Source organism: Sapajus apella, unplaced genomic scaffold (genome assembly GCF_009761245.1).
Source record: "Sapajus apella isolate SASKATOON/1434 unplaced genomic scaffold, GSC_monkey_1.0 scaffold1, whole genome shotgun sequence".
NCBI classification, from domain to species: Eukaryota; Metazoa; Chordata; class Mammalia; order Primates; family Cebidae; genus Sapajus; species Sapajus apella.
Genome location: NW_022436941.1, coordinates 84,491,357 through 84,510,579, shown reverse-complemented (window position 1 = coordinate 84,510,579; position 19,223 = coordinate 84,491,357). Strand labels below are relative to the sequence as shown.

General features: G+C 34.8%; 1 protein-coding gene across 3 annotated transcripts in view; it reads left to right on the top strand.

Annotated features, from left to right (window-relative positions):
- NDUFS4 (NADH:ubiquinone oxidoreductase subunit S4) overlaps positions 1 to 19,223 on the top strand; it is a 115,658-nt gene that overhangs the window by 88,434 nt on the left and 8,001 nt on the right. The window contains exons 4-5 of one of the 3 annotated variants that reach the window (XM_032280999.1): positions 148 to 194; positions 6,627 to 6,700. The exons of 1 other annotated variant lie outside the window; for it this stretch is intronic. In XM_032280999.1, the coding sequence (XP_032136890.1) occupies positions 148 to 194; positions 6,627 to 6,655 (76 nt within the window). In that variant the 3' untranslated portion in view covers positions 6,656 to 6,700. The remainder of the gene's footprint in view (positions 1 to 147; positions 195 to 6,626; positions 6,701 to 19,223) is intronic. One more of the 3 variants, XM_032280989.1, reaches the window with a different exon arrangement.

Sequence of the window (19,223 nt, the reverse complement as noted above, 5' to 3'; positions counted from 1 at the left end):
ATCTAACCCTGCTGATGTAAGAGTATTGCAGAGGGTTAGAAGTGTACACTATAAGAAATATGACAAATGTAACACCTGCAGAGATAATTTTTGTATACCGTTGGAAGGTTTTTTTTTTTTTAAACTATCTTGCTATTAAATACACAGAAAAAGACACATTTCATTGTGCAGCAGAGACAGTGCTAATGGAAAAGGTAATTTTACAAAGTTACAGTGGTAATTTTGTGACAGAAATTTGAAATCTTAAATGTTTTCCCATATATTTTCCTCAGTGGGGATTGAGGGGAAGGATCGTTATTGTGAAAATGGGCTTCATGACTATGAACGTGGTTTTATTTTTTTTTTAATATACTGAAAAAATTTTATTGTTGTCTGCTTATCTGTAGTATTTTTTTGAAAGGCCACTTTTGTTCACTTGCAGGATTTTAGGATAAATGTGTTTGATATTTGTTTTTAGATTTCTAAATTCATATTTTAAAGTACTATATTTACATTTCTTTTCCCATTCAAAATGGAGCTTTTTCTATGCTCTTTTAATTACCTGAGTCTTTAAATGTTAGAGCTCAGAGGTAAAGATTTATCTTTGTGTAAACATGAAAAATATCTTAAGGTGCAGAATTATCCTTTGGGTTTGACACAGTGTTTTACTTTTAAATCTCCTTGATCCTGTTGGAGAGAGAAAGCATGACTTATCCTTGTCTGGTATTGTAACAAGTTGCTGAAGATTACTATCGGTTATTAATCTCATTTTTTTAACAATCTTTTATATTGTAGGTTAGTAAATACTTTTCATTTATTTCTGTAAGCAAGACTTTAATTTTGATAACACCTAAAAATGATTTTTTTTCCTCAGCTGTATTAATGTACATTGGTTATTGAAACTCAGTGAACATTGGACTCAATACTTACTGTGTTAATGTAATCACACTCTGAAAATGTGACTTCTGTGTTAAGTTTTTTAAGTACTTTTTCATTAGAAAATTATGATTCTGTCATTCAGCTTCAGAAAATAAGGATTTGTTCCATGTCATTGTGGACATAGAAGGTCAAACAGTTTAAGCTGAGATGTGCAGTAATGTAAATGTTGCAAATTGTCTCATTACTTGAGTTCTCAAGCCTTAAGTCATCAAAGTGGACATCTTACTTAGGTTTACAGAGTTCTTTTGGTTATTAGTAAGTAGCAAATGAAAGTATTGCCTGCATCATCTTTCCCCTTTATACTGTTCTAACACATTGCCAATCCTTGCTTTTAAAATTTGCTTTGATCAGGTGATTCAGTTTTTTAATGAAATTTAAATATATAAGGATTCTACTTTTCATTACTGACTTTTGAGCAAGTAAATGACTGTGTTTGCACTGTAGATTTAAACTATAGTTATATGTCTTATAATATATGTAGAATAAGCCAGGAACATTACCAGTTACTCCTCTCCCTCCGCTGCTTACTACCCTCTGACCAGTATACCCCCTACCTCTCCCTAGAAGCCCCCACAACAATTTCATATATGTCCTTCCAGACTTTTTTCAGTGTATGTATATGCATATATTTAAGTTTATATGTCTTTTGATGAAATGTTTTTGCATTTCCTATTAAAATTATGCCTAGATAGTTTTATCACTATTTCAGATGATGTTTCTTCATTACATTTTCTAGTTGAGTACTGCTAATATTTAAAGTTGATTTTGCATATAAGCCACATTATGTACTATCTCTTTAGTTCTCATGGTTTTTCAAGGGATTCACTTTGATTTTTTAATTGTATAATCTAACAATAGTAGCAGTTTGTTTTTTCCTTATGGCCAATTTCTCTTTCTTGCCTTGTTGCATTGACTGTAATTTGCAAAGTTGAATAGTAGTGGTGATATCCAACATCCTTATTGCCTCTTTCTTTCTTTAGCAGAAATGTTTCTGATATAATATAGTGGACAAAGTTCTTTTCTAATCTTGATCTACCAGTTTTTTTTTAATCAGAATGGGTATTGAATTTTATTTAATGTTTTTGTAACATCTATTGAAGGGCATTTTCTTCTTTAATCTGTTGACATGTAGTGAATTTCAGTTAAATATTTTCTGATCCAATTAGATGTGTTATTATTGGACATAGATGTACTATTTTTAAAGTATATTACTTGATTTGTTAATATGTATTTATCATTTTTGCATTCACTCAATCAGTGGAATTGGCCTGATACAGGGTGGTGGGAGTGTACACATGTACACTTCTGTAGCAGAATATAATTTTAGTCTTTGCCCAGCTATTTGTCATTTCTTACCTTATAAATATTTTTAAATAACAAAAGCATTTATTAATATATTGGTTTTAGTATTATATATTTTTTCTCTATGATCTTTATTATATATGTCTATTCTATTTGCTGAAAAATGACCACCTGATATTTCTAAGTGGTGCTAATCAAACTAACAGCATTTAGAGCCGCTTATAACTGCTAGTGATACTTAAACTAAAAAATAAGTAAATAAGCTAAGCCTCCCAAAAACAAACTCATTCACTTGCTGTTCTGTGCCATTCAGAGGGCATCTAATAAAAATTCTCATTGCTAAAATGTTTCACCAGTATCTTTTATGCATGAATAGTTCTTTTAGGTGAAGAGTCAGTTGATATTTACAATACTAATTTTTATGTTGTATTGACATTTACGTCTCTTTTGAATAATATTAAATAGACTTTGCTCATAAGCAGAAAATGACCATTGAAATTCACAAATGGTAGGTAGCTTCACAAAGTCTGTTTTTGGTGTAGAACAAAAAGCAATCTGCCAACCAATGTTGGACATTATAATTATGAAACAATTTTTGATATATTTTGGCATACTGATGTTCACTAGTATTTAGTACATGAAAATGATATTGGAGGAAAAATATCTAAAATCAGCCTTGGGCTGGGCACAGTGGGTCACGCCTCTAATCCTAGCACTTCGGGAGGCCAAGGTGGGCCGATCACAAGATCAGGAGTTTGAGACCAGCCTGGCCAACATAGTGAAAACCCATCTCTACCAAAAATACAAAAAATGAGCCAAGCATGGTGGTAGGCGCCTGTATTCCCAGCTACTCGGGAGGCTGAGGCAGGAGAATCACTTGAACCCAGAAGGCAGAGGTTGTGGTGAGCCAAGATCGTGCCACTGCACTCCATCCGGGTAACAGTGCAAGACCCTGTCTTGGGGCTGGGGGTGGTGGTGGTGGTGGGGGATTAATCTTGAAACTATGAACAGATACAGTATATTATTTTGCCAGGATTAATATTGCTTTTATAACTTTATTGAAATATACATTAAGAGAAGTATACAGATCAGAAGCATACAGCTTCATGAATTATTACAGCCTGAACACACACACACATATGACAAGTACCCAGATTGAGAACAGCATTTCCAGTACCTCAGAAGTTCCCATTTCATCACATGCTTTTTTGTGATTTCAGCCTTCCAGAGGTAACCGCTGTTCTGACTTCTATAAACATAGTTTTGCCTTTTTTTTACTTAATTAAAGAGAATCATCCTTTATGTGCTCTTTTGTGACTGGCATTTTTGCATATTTGTATAAATTTCTGTTTGGGTTATTATGTATAATATAGTACTAAAATGAAGAATCTTGTATATATCTTTTAGTGGGTATGTCGCTTTCTAATATGCTACTTAGCTCCTGACACAGTCACTAGTTAATATTCAAACAATTTATATAAAATAACAATCGATTAATTATCTGATCCTTTATGCTTCTCAAATTAATGACAGTAGCATCTTAATAAGTTTTGTTCCAACAGACAGTTAAATTACTGATAGATCACCTCGAACTTGTGGAGGAATATGCATTGTTGGAGTGGATCTGTTTCAGTTTTACCCTTACTCTTAGTACCTAGTGTTAAAAAATAAAAAGGCATAGGCTTTCTGAAGTTTTGATGGAAAGCACAAGGTGTTTACCACATTCTCCCTTCAGATTCAGTCTCCACTGTAGCAGGCAGCTGCTGAAATCTTTGCTCAGCTCTTTTCATCCTTCCCAGTTATCATTTTGAAGCCTTGCTCAATCATGTACAGTTCAAAAGCTCTTTGTTCTGTGAATTACTCTTTTCCAGCTGCTCTGGCAATCTTGGACCCATGTCCAGGCTCCTTGCACTAAGATTACCGCTTTCTGCTTGAGTTCTCGATGTTCCTAGCTTTTCTAGACTAGAGAATACCTTTAGGGGAAACACTGTATAAAGTTGGATCTAATCCATTGTGGTTCCTTTTTTTTTTTTCAAAGATTGAATTCTCTAGGTTTCTTTCCTGCTTATTAGTCAGTCTCTGGTCTCTGAAAATTATTTTGCTGCTTTATCCAGAGTTTATAGTTAGGCAGATGAATCTGATATACTATTCTGCCATTACCCAAATTAGAACTTCAGTAATTGAGAACTGAGCAAATAAAGTCAAAAAATAAAAACACAAATTATATTTAGTAGAGGTTGAAAGAGAGATTATATATAGTTGAAGGAGGGTAGGATATGAAAGACTTCATGGAATAGATTGGTATTGAGAGTGAACCATGAGGGACTGTTTGGATGGACTTCATATGCAGGCACTAGGAGAATATTTCAAGAGGAAGAAACAAATTGAACTGATGGGAAAGTATATCCTGCATTTATAAAAACAATTAGCAACCTGATTTGACTAGCTGGTTACTTCTCAGGGGAGTAATTAAAAAGAAGCCTAGAAAGGAGTTCTGTCCATATTATAGAAGTGCTTAAATGCCAGGGTAGAAGACTGAGGTTAATGTGATACAGTGAAAACTGTTTGAAAGTTTTGAACTGAGCGGTGAGTTTGGGATTTGAACTTTAGGAAGACTAATCTTGGTGAAGTGTGGATTGGAGTCAAGGAGGCAGAAAGATTAGTTAGAATAGGGTTATGGGAAGAATTAAAAGGGCTTAAACTGGTGGTGGCAGCATATCTAGAAAAGAACTACAAAATACAGGAACTGAAGGAGAATGAGAACGGTAGAAACTGAATGGCTGGAAGAATAGTGGCTTCTTCCAGTGGGTGAATGTTGTTTCTATGAGATACAATGGATGTTAAGTTGTTATTGTTTGATTTCTATATGTATGTATTCATTAAAAAAGTGAGGATAATAATAAAGGCTATACCACCTTTGCAGGAAACAGAGCTTTGGTCTCCTGGCTCCTAAGTTTTTCCTACCATTTTTTCTGTCTTCTTATTCTCAACTAAGCCAATGTGCCTGTCAACACTCATCAGATTACTACATTGTATTTATGTTGACACTTCTGTTCTCAGTTTAAATACTTTAACTATCAACTGAAAAATTGTGTATGCTTTGAAAAGGAGGAACCAGTATAAAATTATGATGTTATTAGTACTAATGTAGCCAGTCACATGAAGCTCTTTTGCTTACAGAGGGTAGGTGGGTTATAAGATTGTGTAATTATAGAAATCTCAGAATAGCAACCATGGTCTGTGACCAGAACTTCAGCAGGAGTAATTGGTGGGTCTTCTGGTCAGTGAGAGAAGACCACCAATTACTTGTTTTCTCTTCTTTCTATATCTCATATCTTTCCACTATCCAAATTACTTTTTGAATTCTCCTTTCTCTATTTTTTACTTCCACATTTCTAAACAATATTTCATAGAATGCTGTATTCACCTCTGAGAGATTCACAATAAACATTTGTAGCAAACAGTGTTCTACCTTGTTATAAGAAAAGTAGTCTGGGCATGGTGGCTCACACCTGTAATCCCAGCACTTTGGGAGGCCAAGGCAGGCGAATCATTTGAGGTCAGGAGCTCAAGACCATCCTGGCCAACATGGTGAAACCCTGCCTCTATTAAAAAATACAAAAATTAGCTGGGTGTGGTAGTGTGCACCTGTAGTCCCAGCTACTCCGGAGGCTGAGGCACAAGAATCACTTGAATCTGGGAGGCGGAGGTTGCAGTTAGCGGGATCACACTACTGCACTCCAGCCTGGGCGACAGAATGAGACTCCATCTGAAAAAAAAAGAAAAAAAAGAAAGTGACATTTTTTGAAGTTGGATTTTCTAAAGAGCCTGTGTAGATTTGTAAACATTAACGCTATCCTACATTGAAGAATTCAATTGTATGTCAGATCTTGGAGCTTTATTTACGTTTTAAAAGAATATTGTTAATGATGGAAGGTTCGTTAAGAAGAGTGGGTGATCTCCAAAAAGGAGACTCAGAGGAAGTTAATTTTAAAAAAACAAGAATGGGTGGTGGTGCCATTTATTTTCTTGGGTAATGATAGTACTAGCAATTTTACACATCAATAATCTTGCTAGTAAGTTTTAAGCTCTATTTAAGAATCCTCTTGGGTTTTTTAATTCATCTCAAATTAGTATTTTAGATTTGAATAAAACTGTTTTATTAAAGACTAACTGAATGCCCTTGCAATGACAAATTTTATCATTTGACAATACATGTTAGAAATCTTCCAAATTTAACACAGGAAAAGGTATTCAAACTAACAGTTAAAGAGATTATTACAAATAAAATATTCTTTCAGTAGTTACTTATTTCATTTTATAGTCGCTGTTTATTTTAAATATTGATTTTTTTTTCCTCTGCCAAAGCTTATTGTTAAATCTGGAAAAATTATTATTTCTTACAGGGCTGATCCCTTATCCAACATGGTTCTAACCTTCCGTACTAAAGAAGATGCAATTTTCTTTGCAGAAAAAAATGGTATGTTGGGTCTGTTTTTGACAAAGTCAAGATGTGATTCTGTGTTCTTAACCTTAATCAAAACCATTCAGGAATACAGAATTTGAGTTGAAATCCAGTGGTTTCAATGTATCTAATGTTTAATGTATCTAATCCAGTGGTTTCAGACTTTTTAACTACATCAGAACACCCACCTCCCGAAAAAAAACTAAATCGGAATGCTCATATAGCATGTAAAAGACAAACTGCTGTAATGTGAAGTATGGACAGGGAATGAAACTACATGTCTTAACACCTACCTTGTTTATGAATTCCTCCGTAAAATTACTAACATTTGGTTAAACTTCAGTTGAACATATATGGCAACCTATTCCAGTTTTGGCACCTCTGTGTACAGTTAAGTTCTTTCTTTGAGCCAAAATCTAATGCCAAAGTCTAGCCTATTAATCTATTTAATAACACTTCAATTATTTGAAAATAGTACTACTGTCATATTCCTTGTAAAATTTCCCTTTGGCCTAAATGCCCACATTTGCTGCTTTTCTAGATATGGTGGGCTTAATACCAAGCCTAATCTCAACTGTATAATAATACTAATGCATCCTAAGAGTATATTCGCTTTTGGAGCAGCCACCTGACATCATTGTTATATGTTAATCTTGCTATCAACAAAAATGCAAAATGTCTTCTTTTTTCCTTATTGTCTGCTGTTACCCTAACACAGAGTGAAAGGAATTTTTATAGTTAGACCCCTGGATTCTAATCTTGGTTATGAGACTTTGAAGCTGTATGATTTTGAATTAATTTTATAATGGACGTAATGTTTCTTAGTTAAAATAAGGGTACTTACCACATGAAGTGGGTGATAGCTGATACATAATATTCTAGTCGATAACTATTAGTTCTGACCTTCACCTCCCTCCAGCCAGTATTTCTGCTGTTTGTCTTCCTTAGATTCAAATGCACTACTGTACATTTGTACCTAATATATTCTATTATTCTAGTTTGTCAAATTGGATTTGTCTAAGTGCATTGTTACTATAAGGCAGTGTGTAAAAATAAGAGATTAGTGTTGTCTAAAATATCTGACATATACATGTGAAAGTCCTATAAAGTTTATCTTAACATATTTACTTTTCTTTTCCACTAAATATTATATAGCTTATGATTAAAAGTCTGAAGCCAAACTATCTGCCTTTGAATCTGTGTTGAGTCACTATCTGTATGACTTTACACTTCTGTTTCCTCATATGTGCAGTGAGAATTACTGTGAGGATTAAATGAGTTAATAAAAGTGCTTAGACTAAGGTCTGACAAATAGTATGTATATAATAATATATAAGTATATCCTATTATTAATAATAGACTTTTTAAAACTTCTTTAAAAATGCAGTTCCTTATTAACACTTTCTTGGCAAGTTCTAAATTTCTTAATTACATAATTGTTTTCAAAAGTGGTCTTTTAAAATATTATTTTGACTTCAAATAACATTGCTCTCTTTTTAAACTCTAACATGGTTATGAAAAAACCATTCCATTAATGTTTTTTATCTTTTCAGCCTACCATATTTCATGTCTGACACCTTGAAAATTATTCATTTGAGGTCTGTGACGTGAGTTTAATAACAGAAAATCTAATTAAATTGTTAAATCTCTGGTTAGTCTTTCTCTAAGTGGTCACAAGGACTGCACGACTACAGTTGCCATGTGAATTGCAGGTGTGAACTCGCCACTGTTCCTATTAAAATCAAGTGCCTTTCTCATCTGACTTTTACCTCCCTGGGAAAGAAAATTGAGGAATATTAGCAAAGTCAATAGAAAGTGTAACCTTAAAAAGCTAGTGGTTAGTGACATAAAATTGTAGGCTAATAATGAATGAGGAATTTTAATTATAAGATAGCAGGAACTGTGTCCTGTCTTGGTCACTGCTTTGTGCCTAGCATGTAGCACAAAAGCTGACATATAATGGACACTCAGTATCTGGTGGAATAAATGACTTACCAAAATATATTTCTTGGGATAGGCATAGTGGCTCATGCCTATAATCCCAGCACTTTGGGAAGTTGAGGTGGGCGGATCACTTGAGGTCAGGAGTTGGAGACCAGCCTGGCCAACATGGTGAAACCCTGTCTACTAAAAATACAAAAATTAGCTGGATGTGGTGGTACACGCCTGTAGTTTCATCAACTTGGGAGGCTGAGACAGGAAAATTACTTCAATTCAGAAGGTAGAGGTTGCAGTGAGCTGAGATCATGCCACTATGCTCCAGCCTGGGCAGTAGAGACACAGTCTCAAAAAATTATTAATTAATTAAATAAAATATATTTCTCTATTCAAGAGTTTTAAACCATTCTTAACTCTTGAGGAAGTCCTCAATGATTATTCCATTCTTGATTTCACTGTAGTACTTATCTGCCTCATTTATTTAACATTTAACATGCTATGTCTTTAAATAGATAAATCTTGTTTCTTCAGCTATAGTGGAAGCAAGACCTACATAAACACCATTGCAGCATTATAGAAGTGGAGGTGGGGGATCTTTTCCAAATTCCACAGCATCCCCTTCATTCTGATTTGCCCCTCTTGGGTTGTAAATAGTAGTGAAGGACATACAAATGGATCCTGCCTATCCCTACAGCCAAAGTCATTTGTTGTGAACTAGTGCTATTGAAGGTTGAGTGAACCAATGTTCTGATAAGGCATTTAAAAAAAAAAAAAGGTTCAGAAGCACTAATATGTAAAGACTACTGGATTAAGAGCCTGGTAACTAAGATTCTCATTCCACAGTTGTCTACCTCACAGGAGAACTGGAATAAATCATGCTTCATTATACTTAGCCTTTGATAAGCATGTTTCTTCATCTTTAAAATGAGAAGTTGGATTGGGTAATGCTCAAAAACTGTAGACTTAAGGATGTTAAAGCCCATAGGCTGGTTCATATACATCTTTATTTCTTTCCTGTCTAGCCCAGTACCTTACTCATATGCTCTATACAGGAAAATGAATTTTTGCTAATACAACTGATTCTGTGTTAATAGTAAAATGTTACAAAGGTTATACAATTATAGGCATTAATGCTTGCCTCTAATTATATTTTGAGACTCAGGTAATAAGTATTATCACCATAGAAAGTAACAAACACTAAATCATGAGCTTATGCTAAGTACTTTTCATTCATTCTCATTTAGTCCTCATTACAACTCTATGAAGCAGGAACAGTTATTACGGCCATTTAATTGTTTAAGGAAACTGAGGTTTGGAGACATTAAGTAACAAGGTCACATACCTACAAGGAAGTGAACAAGTTTTATTTGAACAGTTATGTTTATTCATTTATATATGGTCTATGACTGCTTTTCGGCTACAATGGTAGAAAAGTAGTTGTAATAGAGACTATATGGCTCCCAGAGCCTAAAAATAATTACTACTTGGCCCTTTACAGAAAATGTTAGGTGACATCTAGTCTAAACCATTATGTATACTGCCTCAATACTCTGACATTTGTATCAGTGCCAAAATACCCTTTATTCAAACATCTTCAAAGGTCTAATAGACAAATTCCTCAACTGATGATAATTCAAAGCTCTTCACAAGATAGGCACTGACTTATCACAAAAGCACTAACAAGCTTATCTTACTATATTCCAACTCTACTTTCTGTCCTGACATTCCAAGCCTGCTATACACCTTCCTCCCTCTACAACCTCATTAATACTGTTCTCCTTCTCATTCTTATCCCTGCTTATGAAACCCCAACCTGGTCTTCAAAATCTATTTCATATGCTATCTCGTTTCTTGGTCCCTTTTCTTATTCCCCTCCCTCACTTCTACCTCCTACTGGATGAACTCCTTTCTTCCTTTTAACTTTCACAATAATTTGTTCCTTTCTTGTAGCTCTTATAGTATGGTTTTCTATTTTACCTTTTCTGTACTCAGTCAGAAAATGTTGAACACACTCTATTGTATGTCAGCACTTTATGGCTAGGCTCTGGGGATAAATAAGGCATAGTTCTTGCACTCAAACTGTAATATTTTATCCTGCATATTGGATTATAAGAATTTACCAGGAAAAACAAGTCCTGTTTATCTTTTAATGTGCTCAATAAATATTGGTGTATTTTAACAGCAAATTTATTAATGTTGTAAATGATTCTCCAGATTATGCTTTAAATTTTTCTTTAGTTTGGTGACTTGTTCTTTTAGAAGCACAGTTAATCTGTTCAGTCCCTGTAATTAGAAACCTGAAGAAAGAAAGAAAACTATAGTAGAATGATTAACAACTTCTTACATTTTAGTGTGTTTGTAAAATACAATCTAATGAATGTTTTTCTGTTAAGTTAATTTGGAGTTTATCCTGAGTTTATTAAGGGTTAGCATCCTGCAGTGTATTGCAACATACTTAAAATGATTATTTCATAATATTAGAATTGTTTCCAAATTGTATGTTACTTATTCTAAACTCTCCCTTTGATAGGATACTGAGATCTAGAGAAGTTAACAGAACAAGCCCCACATCAATCACATAGCTCCCAACTGACAGTACCTAACCTTCTAGATTCCAAGTCTGATGGTTTTTCTGATTCTTTGATGCTAGTAGATCTTAAAAAATAATAATCTAGATCTACACTATCCAATATAGTAGCCACTAGCCATATGTGATTTTTGCTCTTGATATGTGTTTAATTCAAATTTAGATGTGCTGTATGTGTAAAATGCACACTGTATTTCGAAGACTTAGTATGAAAAAAACAGTATCTTGATTTGTATTACATATTGAAGTGATAATATTCTAAATACTGGGCTAAGTAAAATGTTATTAATTTTACATATTTACTTTTATTTCCTTAATGTGCCTACTAGAAACTTTTGTGTGGCTCATATTATATTTCTATTGAACAGCACAGATGTATTTAGCAGTATACAGGATATACATTATATATATATATATATATATATATATATTCTATGTAAATAGTACATTGAATAATTCCTATAGTAAATATGAGAAACAAGAAAATCATATCCAACTTGGAAAAGTTCAAATGTTATATTTCTTAAGAAATAGAGTTCTATTCTTCAGGTACTCTTACCTAGAATGAATCAAGGATATGTAGAAACTCTTATGTTACTTATAAAATAATACAGAGATACTGTAGGTCTCTACAGAGATACTATAGTGTCGCTATAGTACCTCTAGAGTACACTATAATATCTCTATACTATATAGATATATGTGTTAGAAATAGTAAACTCCAAGTTTCTCTTCAAAGAATCAGTATGTCAGTATGTTCAGTTCTTTGTCCTCCATTTTAAAGTTTAACTTCCTTGTAGTTCAGTAAACCAACCTTTTCCACCAGTTCTAATCAGTAGTTCACATCTGTTCCTCCAGTCCCCTGCTTCATCCTGACTCATCCTGGTTACCTGCTCCAGTCACCTGCTTTGACCTAGGTCACTCCTAGCTACCTGCTCTGACTTGTCCCATAACCATCCTTCTTGCCAAACTACCCACCCTGCCACTCTGGCTTATACCCCTGCTCCCCTTAAAATAGCCAATCGGAATTAGACTAGACTGTGCGGTCTAACCCTAGCCAGTAGGGGAATGACACAGCAGTAGGGGCTACCTCCTTCAGGAATAAGAACCCCTTCCCCTCCCTTGTCCAGGTGTGTGCTCACCATTGTTCCATCTGTGAGCTGCACCCTTCTATAGAAATAAATGCCTTGCTGAGGAAATTTCTATTCGAGTGCTACTTCTTTTGTGGCACTGAAAATTTACATGTAACATATGGAATAGACTATAGAGTTTGTCTAGGCTATATACCATATTACATATAATCTATATATTATCTAGATAGTATCTCTGTGTTGAGATATATACTGTATATAGTCTATATAGTATACTCTAGAGATGCTATAGGTTTCTATATTATCTTTATAGTAGAGATAATAGGGAAGGATAATAATATAGGGATGTACTAAATACCTATAGTATCTCTATATTATTTTGTTATTATAAGTACCAAAGGTCCACCTTTAATCATATTTTCAGTTCTTAACCAAATAAGGTGGTATTATGCAGGCTCATCTTTTTATATAAAAATACTCTCATTTTTGAGACAAAAAGAAGTTCTCTTTCTTCTGCTATTGATAATGTCTGCAGCTGTCCCCTCATCTTTTTTGCATAGCTCTCACTTCTTTTGGAAGGCTGGTGTTCTGAAATTGGGGAGTGGAGAAGAAAAGACTGAATGCTCCTTATGACTTATTTTTCTCCCTTTCCCACTACCCCGGCCCCAAACATACTGACACACAAAGCAAATATAAATACCCCTGTGTATTTTAGCCTTAACCTTAGGGTCTCATCTGAAACATCTTCCCCTAGGCTTAGCATCTGTTCCACAGGAACTCTTTAATGATAATGTTTCTTTGTAATGAGGGAAAAAGAATATCTGGGGTTTCCTCTGAAATGTAGATGAGCCTTATTTCAGTTCTTTGTGTACTAAAAAGACCCACCTTTCTCACCCATGTGGCTTTTGTCTTTCCTTGTGTTATGTAATAAGTGATGGGGTAGAAGGATGGGGGAGGAGGAAGCTACATCATGGAGAGAGGAGGTGGAAGACAGCTGTGGAAAATTTGAATGGTGGAAGACTAGGCTCTACTACCATTTACATGCTAATGAAAACCAGAAATGGCCTTTTTTCCCCGTTTGATGTGATTTGAAACTTTGTGACTTTTCTCTAGTATGTCATTTTACCCCCTGTGTTTTTCTGATTGTTGTTAGCTATAAAAACTCTTTGAAATTCTCAAAATAAAGGAAGGTTTCTTTCAGGAATGGGAGGACAGAAGACAAGCTGTGAAACTGCATTCTGTTGATAGTGGGTCTATTGGGGTGGAAAACCCACCTCTGTAGTAACAGAAGGTAGAAGCAGGGAAGGAAAGCAGGCAAGCCTGGCCGCAGATCCAGGAAAAATAAAGAAATAAATAATTGGAGATGCAGCTTACTACTTAGAATTATCCCAGAAGTGAACAACATCAGTAAGGTCTGGGCTTCCACCTAACTTAACCTCTTATGAGGGTCTCAACCTCACATCCATGTATCTGTTAAAAAAATAATAATAACTTTCAAAATGAAGGCAAGAAAATGTAAGTAAAAGTATTTTACTCATATAAGGGGACAAGGTAGATTTGAACCAGTTCAAAGTAAAAGTCAAAACAGCACTGATTGATTGGTGTGCAATAAAGAAATATTGTAGTCCGTTGCAAATAGAGACAAAATTGGGTTTTGGTGGAAGAAGCCTGTTAAGTAGAACACAGGACAGAAATTGCCTATGTATCAACTGGTGTACATCCTAAAAAGAGTTGCCAAGTAGCTGAAAGATAAGGAATTGATCTAAAATCTGATAACCTGGAAGGGAAAGGATGTGCTAGAGACAATGCATAGCTTTCCATTGAAACAAAGGTTTTTTTCTATTATTTCTTCTCCTTTTTGATTAGGAAATAATCTCTCATTGAGTGCTTTGGTGAAAGTTTTTACAAGGAATCTCTGATTGGACTTTTAAGTCTCTTGAGCTAGAAAACCAAGCCAAGAACTTGCCACTAGATTTATTTGGGCAAATTCCTCCTTTCTCAAGATCCCCAAAATATCCTGAGTTCTTGCTGTTGTAAGGCTGGGAATCCTATAAGCCATGTGCCAGCCCACGTTTCCTGGAAGGACTTTGTAAGCACTGGCTCCATAAAGTCAATCTTTAGTTTCTTAAAAGTGACTTGTTCATATCAGACTAAATGAGCCTCATTCTCAAATATGTAATTCCAGGTAAGGCCTTGGTTGTATAACCAATGTTTCCAATTAAATCCTTGTAAAGGAGGACATACTGTTATTGGACATATGCAAATAGCTATACTGTTATGAAAATAAGAATAAGAATTAGAGTTTTGAATTGGAGGGGTCACAGAGAGTGAGATATGATTTACAAATATTTCAGTTTACAAAACAAACTCTACTAAATTGTAATAAGTTATAGATACCATAGAGGAAAGAGAAAGGGCTTTCTTATATGTACAAAAAATACATTAAAACAATAACAATATTCCAAACAAAATCATTCCTCATCATTTCTTCAGTCCTATATAATTATTATTTGTTCTACTTGATCATAAATTTATCTGCTTCTTGACTAGAGCTCTGGATATCCTGACTCAGTCTACTTGTATGGTTTTAAAATTGTTTAAGTGATGGCATCAAAAATCTGTACCCTCAAAGTACCTGGCATGGGCCTTTTCCACGGGGTTCTGAGACAATTCTTCTTTGTTAAAGATAAAAGCATTCTGTCCTGTAACTGATTGCAAGAGCTTACCGGAAGCATCAAAAAGTAAAGTAAAACAAAAAATAAAAACTATTTGTAAATGAAAAAAGACTTAAAATGGCTATAGTTAACATTACTCGTAAGATTTTTTTTTTTCCTTTTTCCTTTTTTTTTTTTGAGACAGTCTCAACTCTGTTGCCCAGGCCTCACTGCAACCTCCGCCTCCCAGGTTCAAGCAATTCTCCTGCCTCAGCCTCCCAAGTAGTTGGGACTACAGGCTCCTGCCACCATGCCCAGCTAATACTTTGCATTTTACTAGAGACGAGGTTTCACTGTGTTGGCCAGGCTGATCTCAAACTCCTGACCTCAAGTGATCCACCTGCCTCGGCCTCCCAAAGTGCTGGGATTACAGGTGTGAGCCACCATGCCTGGCCCATTACTGGTAATTTTCAAAAGTGAAATATATGGTTAAGAGTTCATGACAAGAATAATGCAACTTAAAGTTAATCCACAAAAGTTTTCAGCAAGGCCGGGCGCGGTGGCTCACGCCTGTAATCCCAGCACTTTGGGAGGCCGAGGCGGGTGGATCACGAGGCCAAGAGATCGAGACCATCCTGGTCAACATGGTGAAACCCCGTCTCTACTAAAAATACAAAAACATTAGCTGGGCATGGTGGTGCATGCCTGTAATTCCAGCTACTCAGGAGGCTGAGGCAGGAGAATTGCCTGAACCCAGGAGGCGGAGGTTGCGCTGAGCCGAGATCGCGCCATTGCCCTCCAGCCTGGGTAACAAGAGTGAAACTCTGTCTCAAAAAAAAAAAAAAAAAAAAGTTATCAGCAAAAAGCCTATTTTCAAAGACAGTAAATATTCATCTGATTTATAAAAATGAATGAACATACCCCTTTTGTGGATTAAAAAATCTTGAGATATGGCATAATAAAACAGAAACATAATATACCATGAATAGCTTGACATATACTAAAAATATACCAAAAATACCAAGCAAAAAGATTAAGTCTGGAGTATGTCCTAAAAATCTAATATTAATAAAACTCAGATAAATGACATGGATTTCCAGTTGACATTTACTGGCCTAGAAGATGCAAGATTTAAACTACAGAAGATATGACCAAGTTAAATTTTTTTTTTCCCCGAGACAGAGTTTCACTCTTGTTGCCCACCCTGGAGTGCAATGATGTAATCTCAGCTCAGTGCAACCTCCGGTTCAGGCAGTTCTCCTGCCTCATCCTCCCAAGTAGCTGGGATTACAGGCATGTACCACCAGCCCAGGTAATTTTTTCATTTTTAGTAGGGTTGGGGTTTTACCATGTTGGTCAGGCTGGTCTCAAACCCTTGACCTCAGGTGATCCACTCGCCCCGGCCTCCCAAAGTGCCGGGATTATAGGCATGAGCCACTGCACCTGGCCAATATTTTTTAAAATAACTGAAGTTATGACTGATAAACCATACTATAATTATCTATTTTCAGGTAAAGCAGTATCAGGTAAATGAAACATGAGCAGTGAAGGCACTGATAATTCTCTAGGAACTTACATATAGCATACAATTTTTGTTAATAAAACTTTACCCATAGAAATTTATCCTCTGGATGTCTAAGCATCTTTTCTGGATTGATAGGTTTTCTCATAGTTGACAACTCTTCCCAAGCAGCTCATTAATAATAGCATATAAAATAAACCTAATTGTTTCTAGCACCTGTCTTTTCACAAAATGAAAGAATATATCTTTGTGATTTTCCCGAGGCCCTGTAGGGAATCTCAAAGATAATTCTAGGTGAAAGTTTTGTTTTATTTTACATTTAGGATTCAATTGTGGGAAGTTAAAAATCAAAAGTTGTCAGGAGATGTGAACAGTTAGGATAGATGCAGAATCATAGGTACCTGAGAAATGATATGTGGCCACTCATTGCAAAGTCACAATAAAACTTAAACATAGAAGGTAATCTGATGTTAAAGAACCTTAGCTCTTACCATTCTGTTTCTTTCTGGCACAATCAGTCACTTTACTTGAGAACATAACTATTCTCTTTTTCCCTTAATAAACAAAAACATGTCTCATAACCTTGCATGCAAAGTTTCACCTCTCTGCCACCATTGCTCCTATTCAAGTTTCATTTATGTATATTAATTTTATCTTTTAGCCAAAGTGACTTTGACTCCATAGAGAAACTGGAAGATGGATAATTGAAAATGGTTATACATCAGCATCTTAGTAGACTACCAGAGCTCATAAATATACATAAAAACTTTCTATAGCTATATGCATTCCTTATACCGCAACTTCTCCAGGTGGCAAAAATGAACATGTTCATTAACCAACCGAGATACAACTTCTCTGTAGCATATGGAAATAAGCAGCAAGAGTATATAAATTTAAAATTTTGCTTAGTCATCATAGTGAAGAAAACTCATCACTAGGTTTGTGATTGAGTCTCCTACAGTATTTTCCTATAATGAAAGACAGTTAAAAATAGAAAAGCACACATTTATTTAATGTAAGTTTTATGTGGTACAGGAGCCTTTAGAAATGAAGACCCAAAGAAACAGGAATACTTGTGCATTTTATGGTAAATCTGAAAAAGTACATTGTTCTGCAGAAGTATGATTGGATAAAGAAGGTATGATCCAATGGTAATAAGCTAGAGAGAACTTAGCCAGGCTTGTTTGTTCAGATTTTTCTCTTGTGTTCATCCCTCTGTGATATTCCTTGCCTCTGAGTTACAGGGCACATGAGTGTCTTATGACTTCTTTCATGGGAAGGCCAGATAAGTATTTTATGGTTTACCTCAAGGTAGAAGGGTGGGAAGAGGTCAGAGTGGCCTTCTCTATTTCTTCAGATGCCAAGATGCCATTATTTTTGGGTAGCATGTCCTGAACTCCATCATTATCAATGGAATAGTATTCTGTCTTAGATCTATGGTTCACAGCTAACTGATCACAACTAGTTATAGATTTCTTTATTCCCTTTCCACTCCCATTGCTTGACTAGCCTTAAAAAATAATTTTAAAAAATAAGTAAATAAAAGATCTGGATATCTAATAAATATCTATTAGTTACCTGACAATCCTGGAAATTCATTTTGAAGGTGACACAAAACATAACTGCTGAAATACAGTTGTCAATAATGAATCAATTTCATTAATCATAAGTTTACAATTTTCACGACTAAACATTAAATAAGTAATTCTGGCTTATTTGATCAGTAAACATGTATAGCTTTAAAAACATACACAAGTGGAATAAAAGTCTGTGTTTGTATATTTAACACTGATAAACCAGAGAAAACCTTGCTATTTTTATTGAACCAAAATTATTAATCTTGTTTGTGAAAGATTTACCTACACGATACGAGCTTGAATTCTCAAAATGTTTGTTAGTTGCTCTAAGAATATTTTTTAAGTCTAGCACACTGGAAGTATTAGAATTCCATTTTCTTCTCTGAAATTTTTAAGATTATCCAATTTACATAATCACTTATTTTTCTCTATAAGGTAATCAGAACAGAGTTCCTTAAAAAGACTTTATAATCTAATTCATTAATGCCACCTGAAGGTAGAAAAGCCTTATCTACACATGCAATAAGAAGTAAAGACTTTTTTCTATGCAGTCATTGATAGACATACAGTCACACAGAGAGTTTATAACTTCAGTTCTAAACTTTCAGCCATGAGTTAATAATACAAAGTTATGAAATTTACTGGTCCATACCAAAGAGCTTTTCTTTTCTGAGTACAAATTTTTAATTGATTTGAGTCCAAAATAGAATAGATTAACAAACTAGGTTCTCCACTTTTTTTCCCACTCAACAGAAAATAGACCTCTATAAACCACTAATCCATTTACAGGCATCATCAGATAGTCAGATTGCAAAACCAATTCCCCAGGTTAGTAGAGAGCAAAATTAAAATTAGAAAAACCAGAGTCAGCAATGTTCTCTTGCTGCTTTGTATTCACCTTTTAGAGCCGAAAGGAGATATGCAGCCTTAAGCATAAGGTGCACCATTTTTTGGATGAAGAAATTTGCCTGCCTTTTGTTGATAAATCTATTGGATGTCTCAGGAGGAACTCCAAAACTGTTAAAAGAAATTGTCCAGAAAAAGATACATTGACTCTAACATATATATATAATAAACATGAATTGCATAATTTATTTTACTCCTCTCATATAAGGGAGACACTCAAACGTTATAGCCAGTTCAAAAGGAAAAGTGAAACAGCACAAATT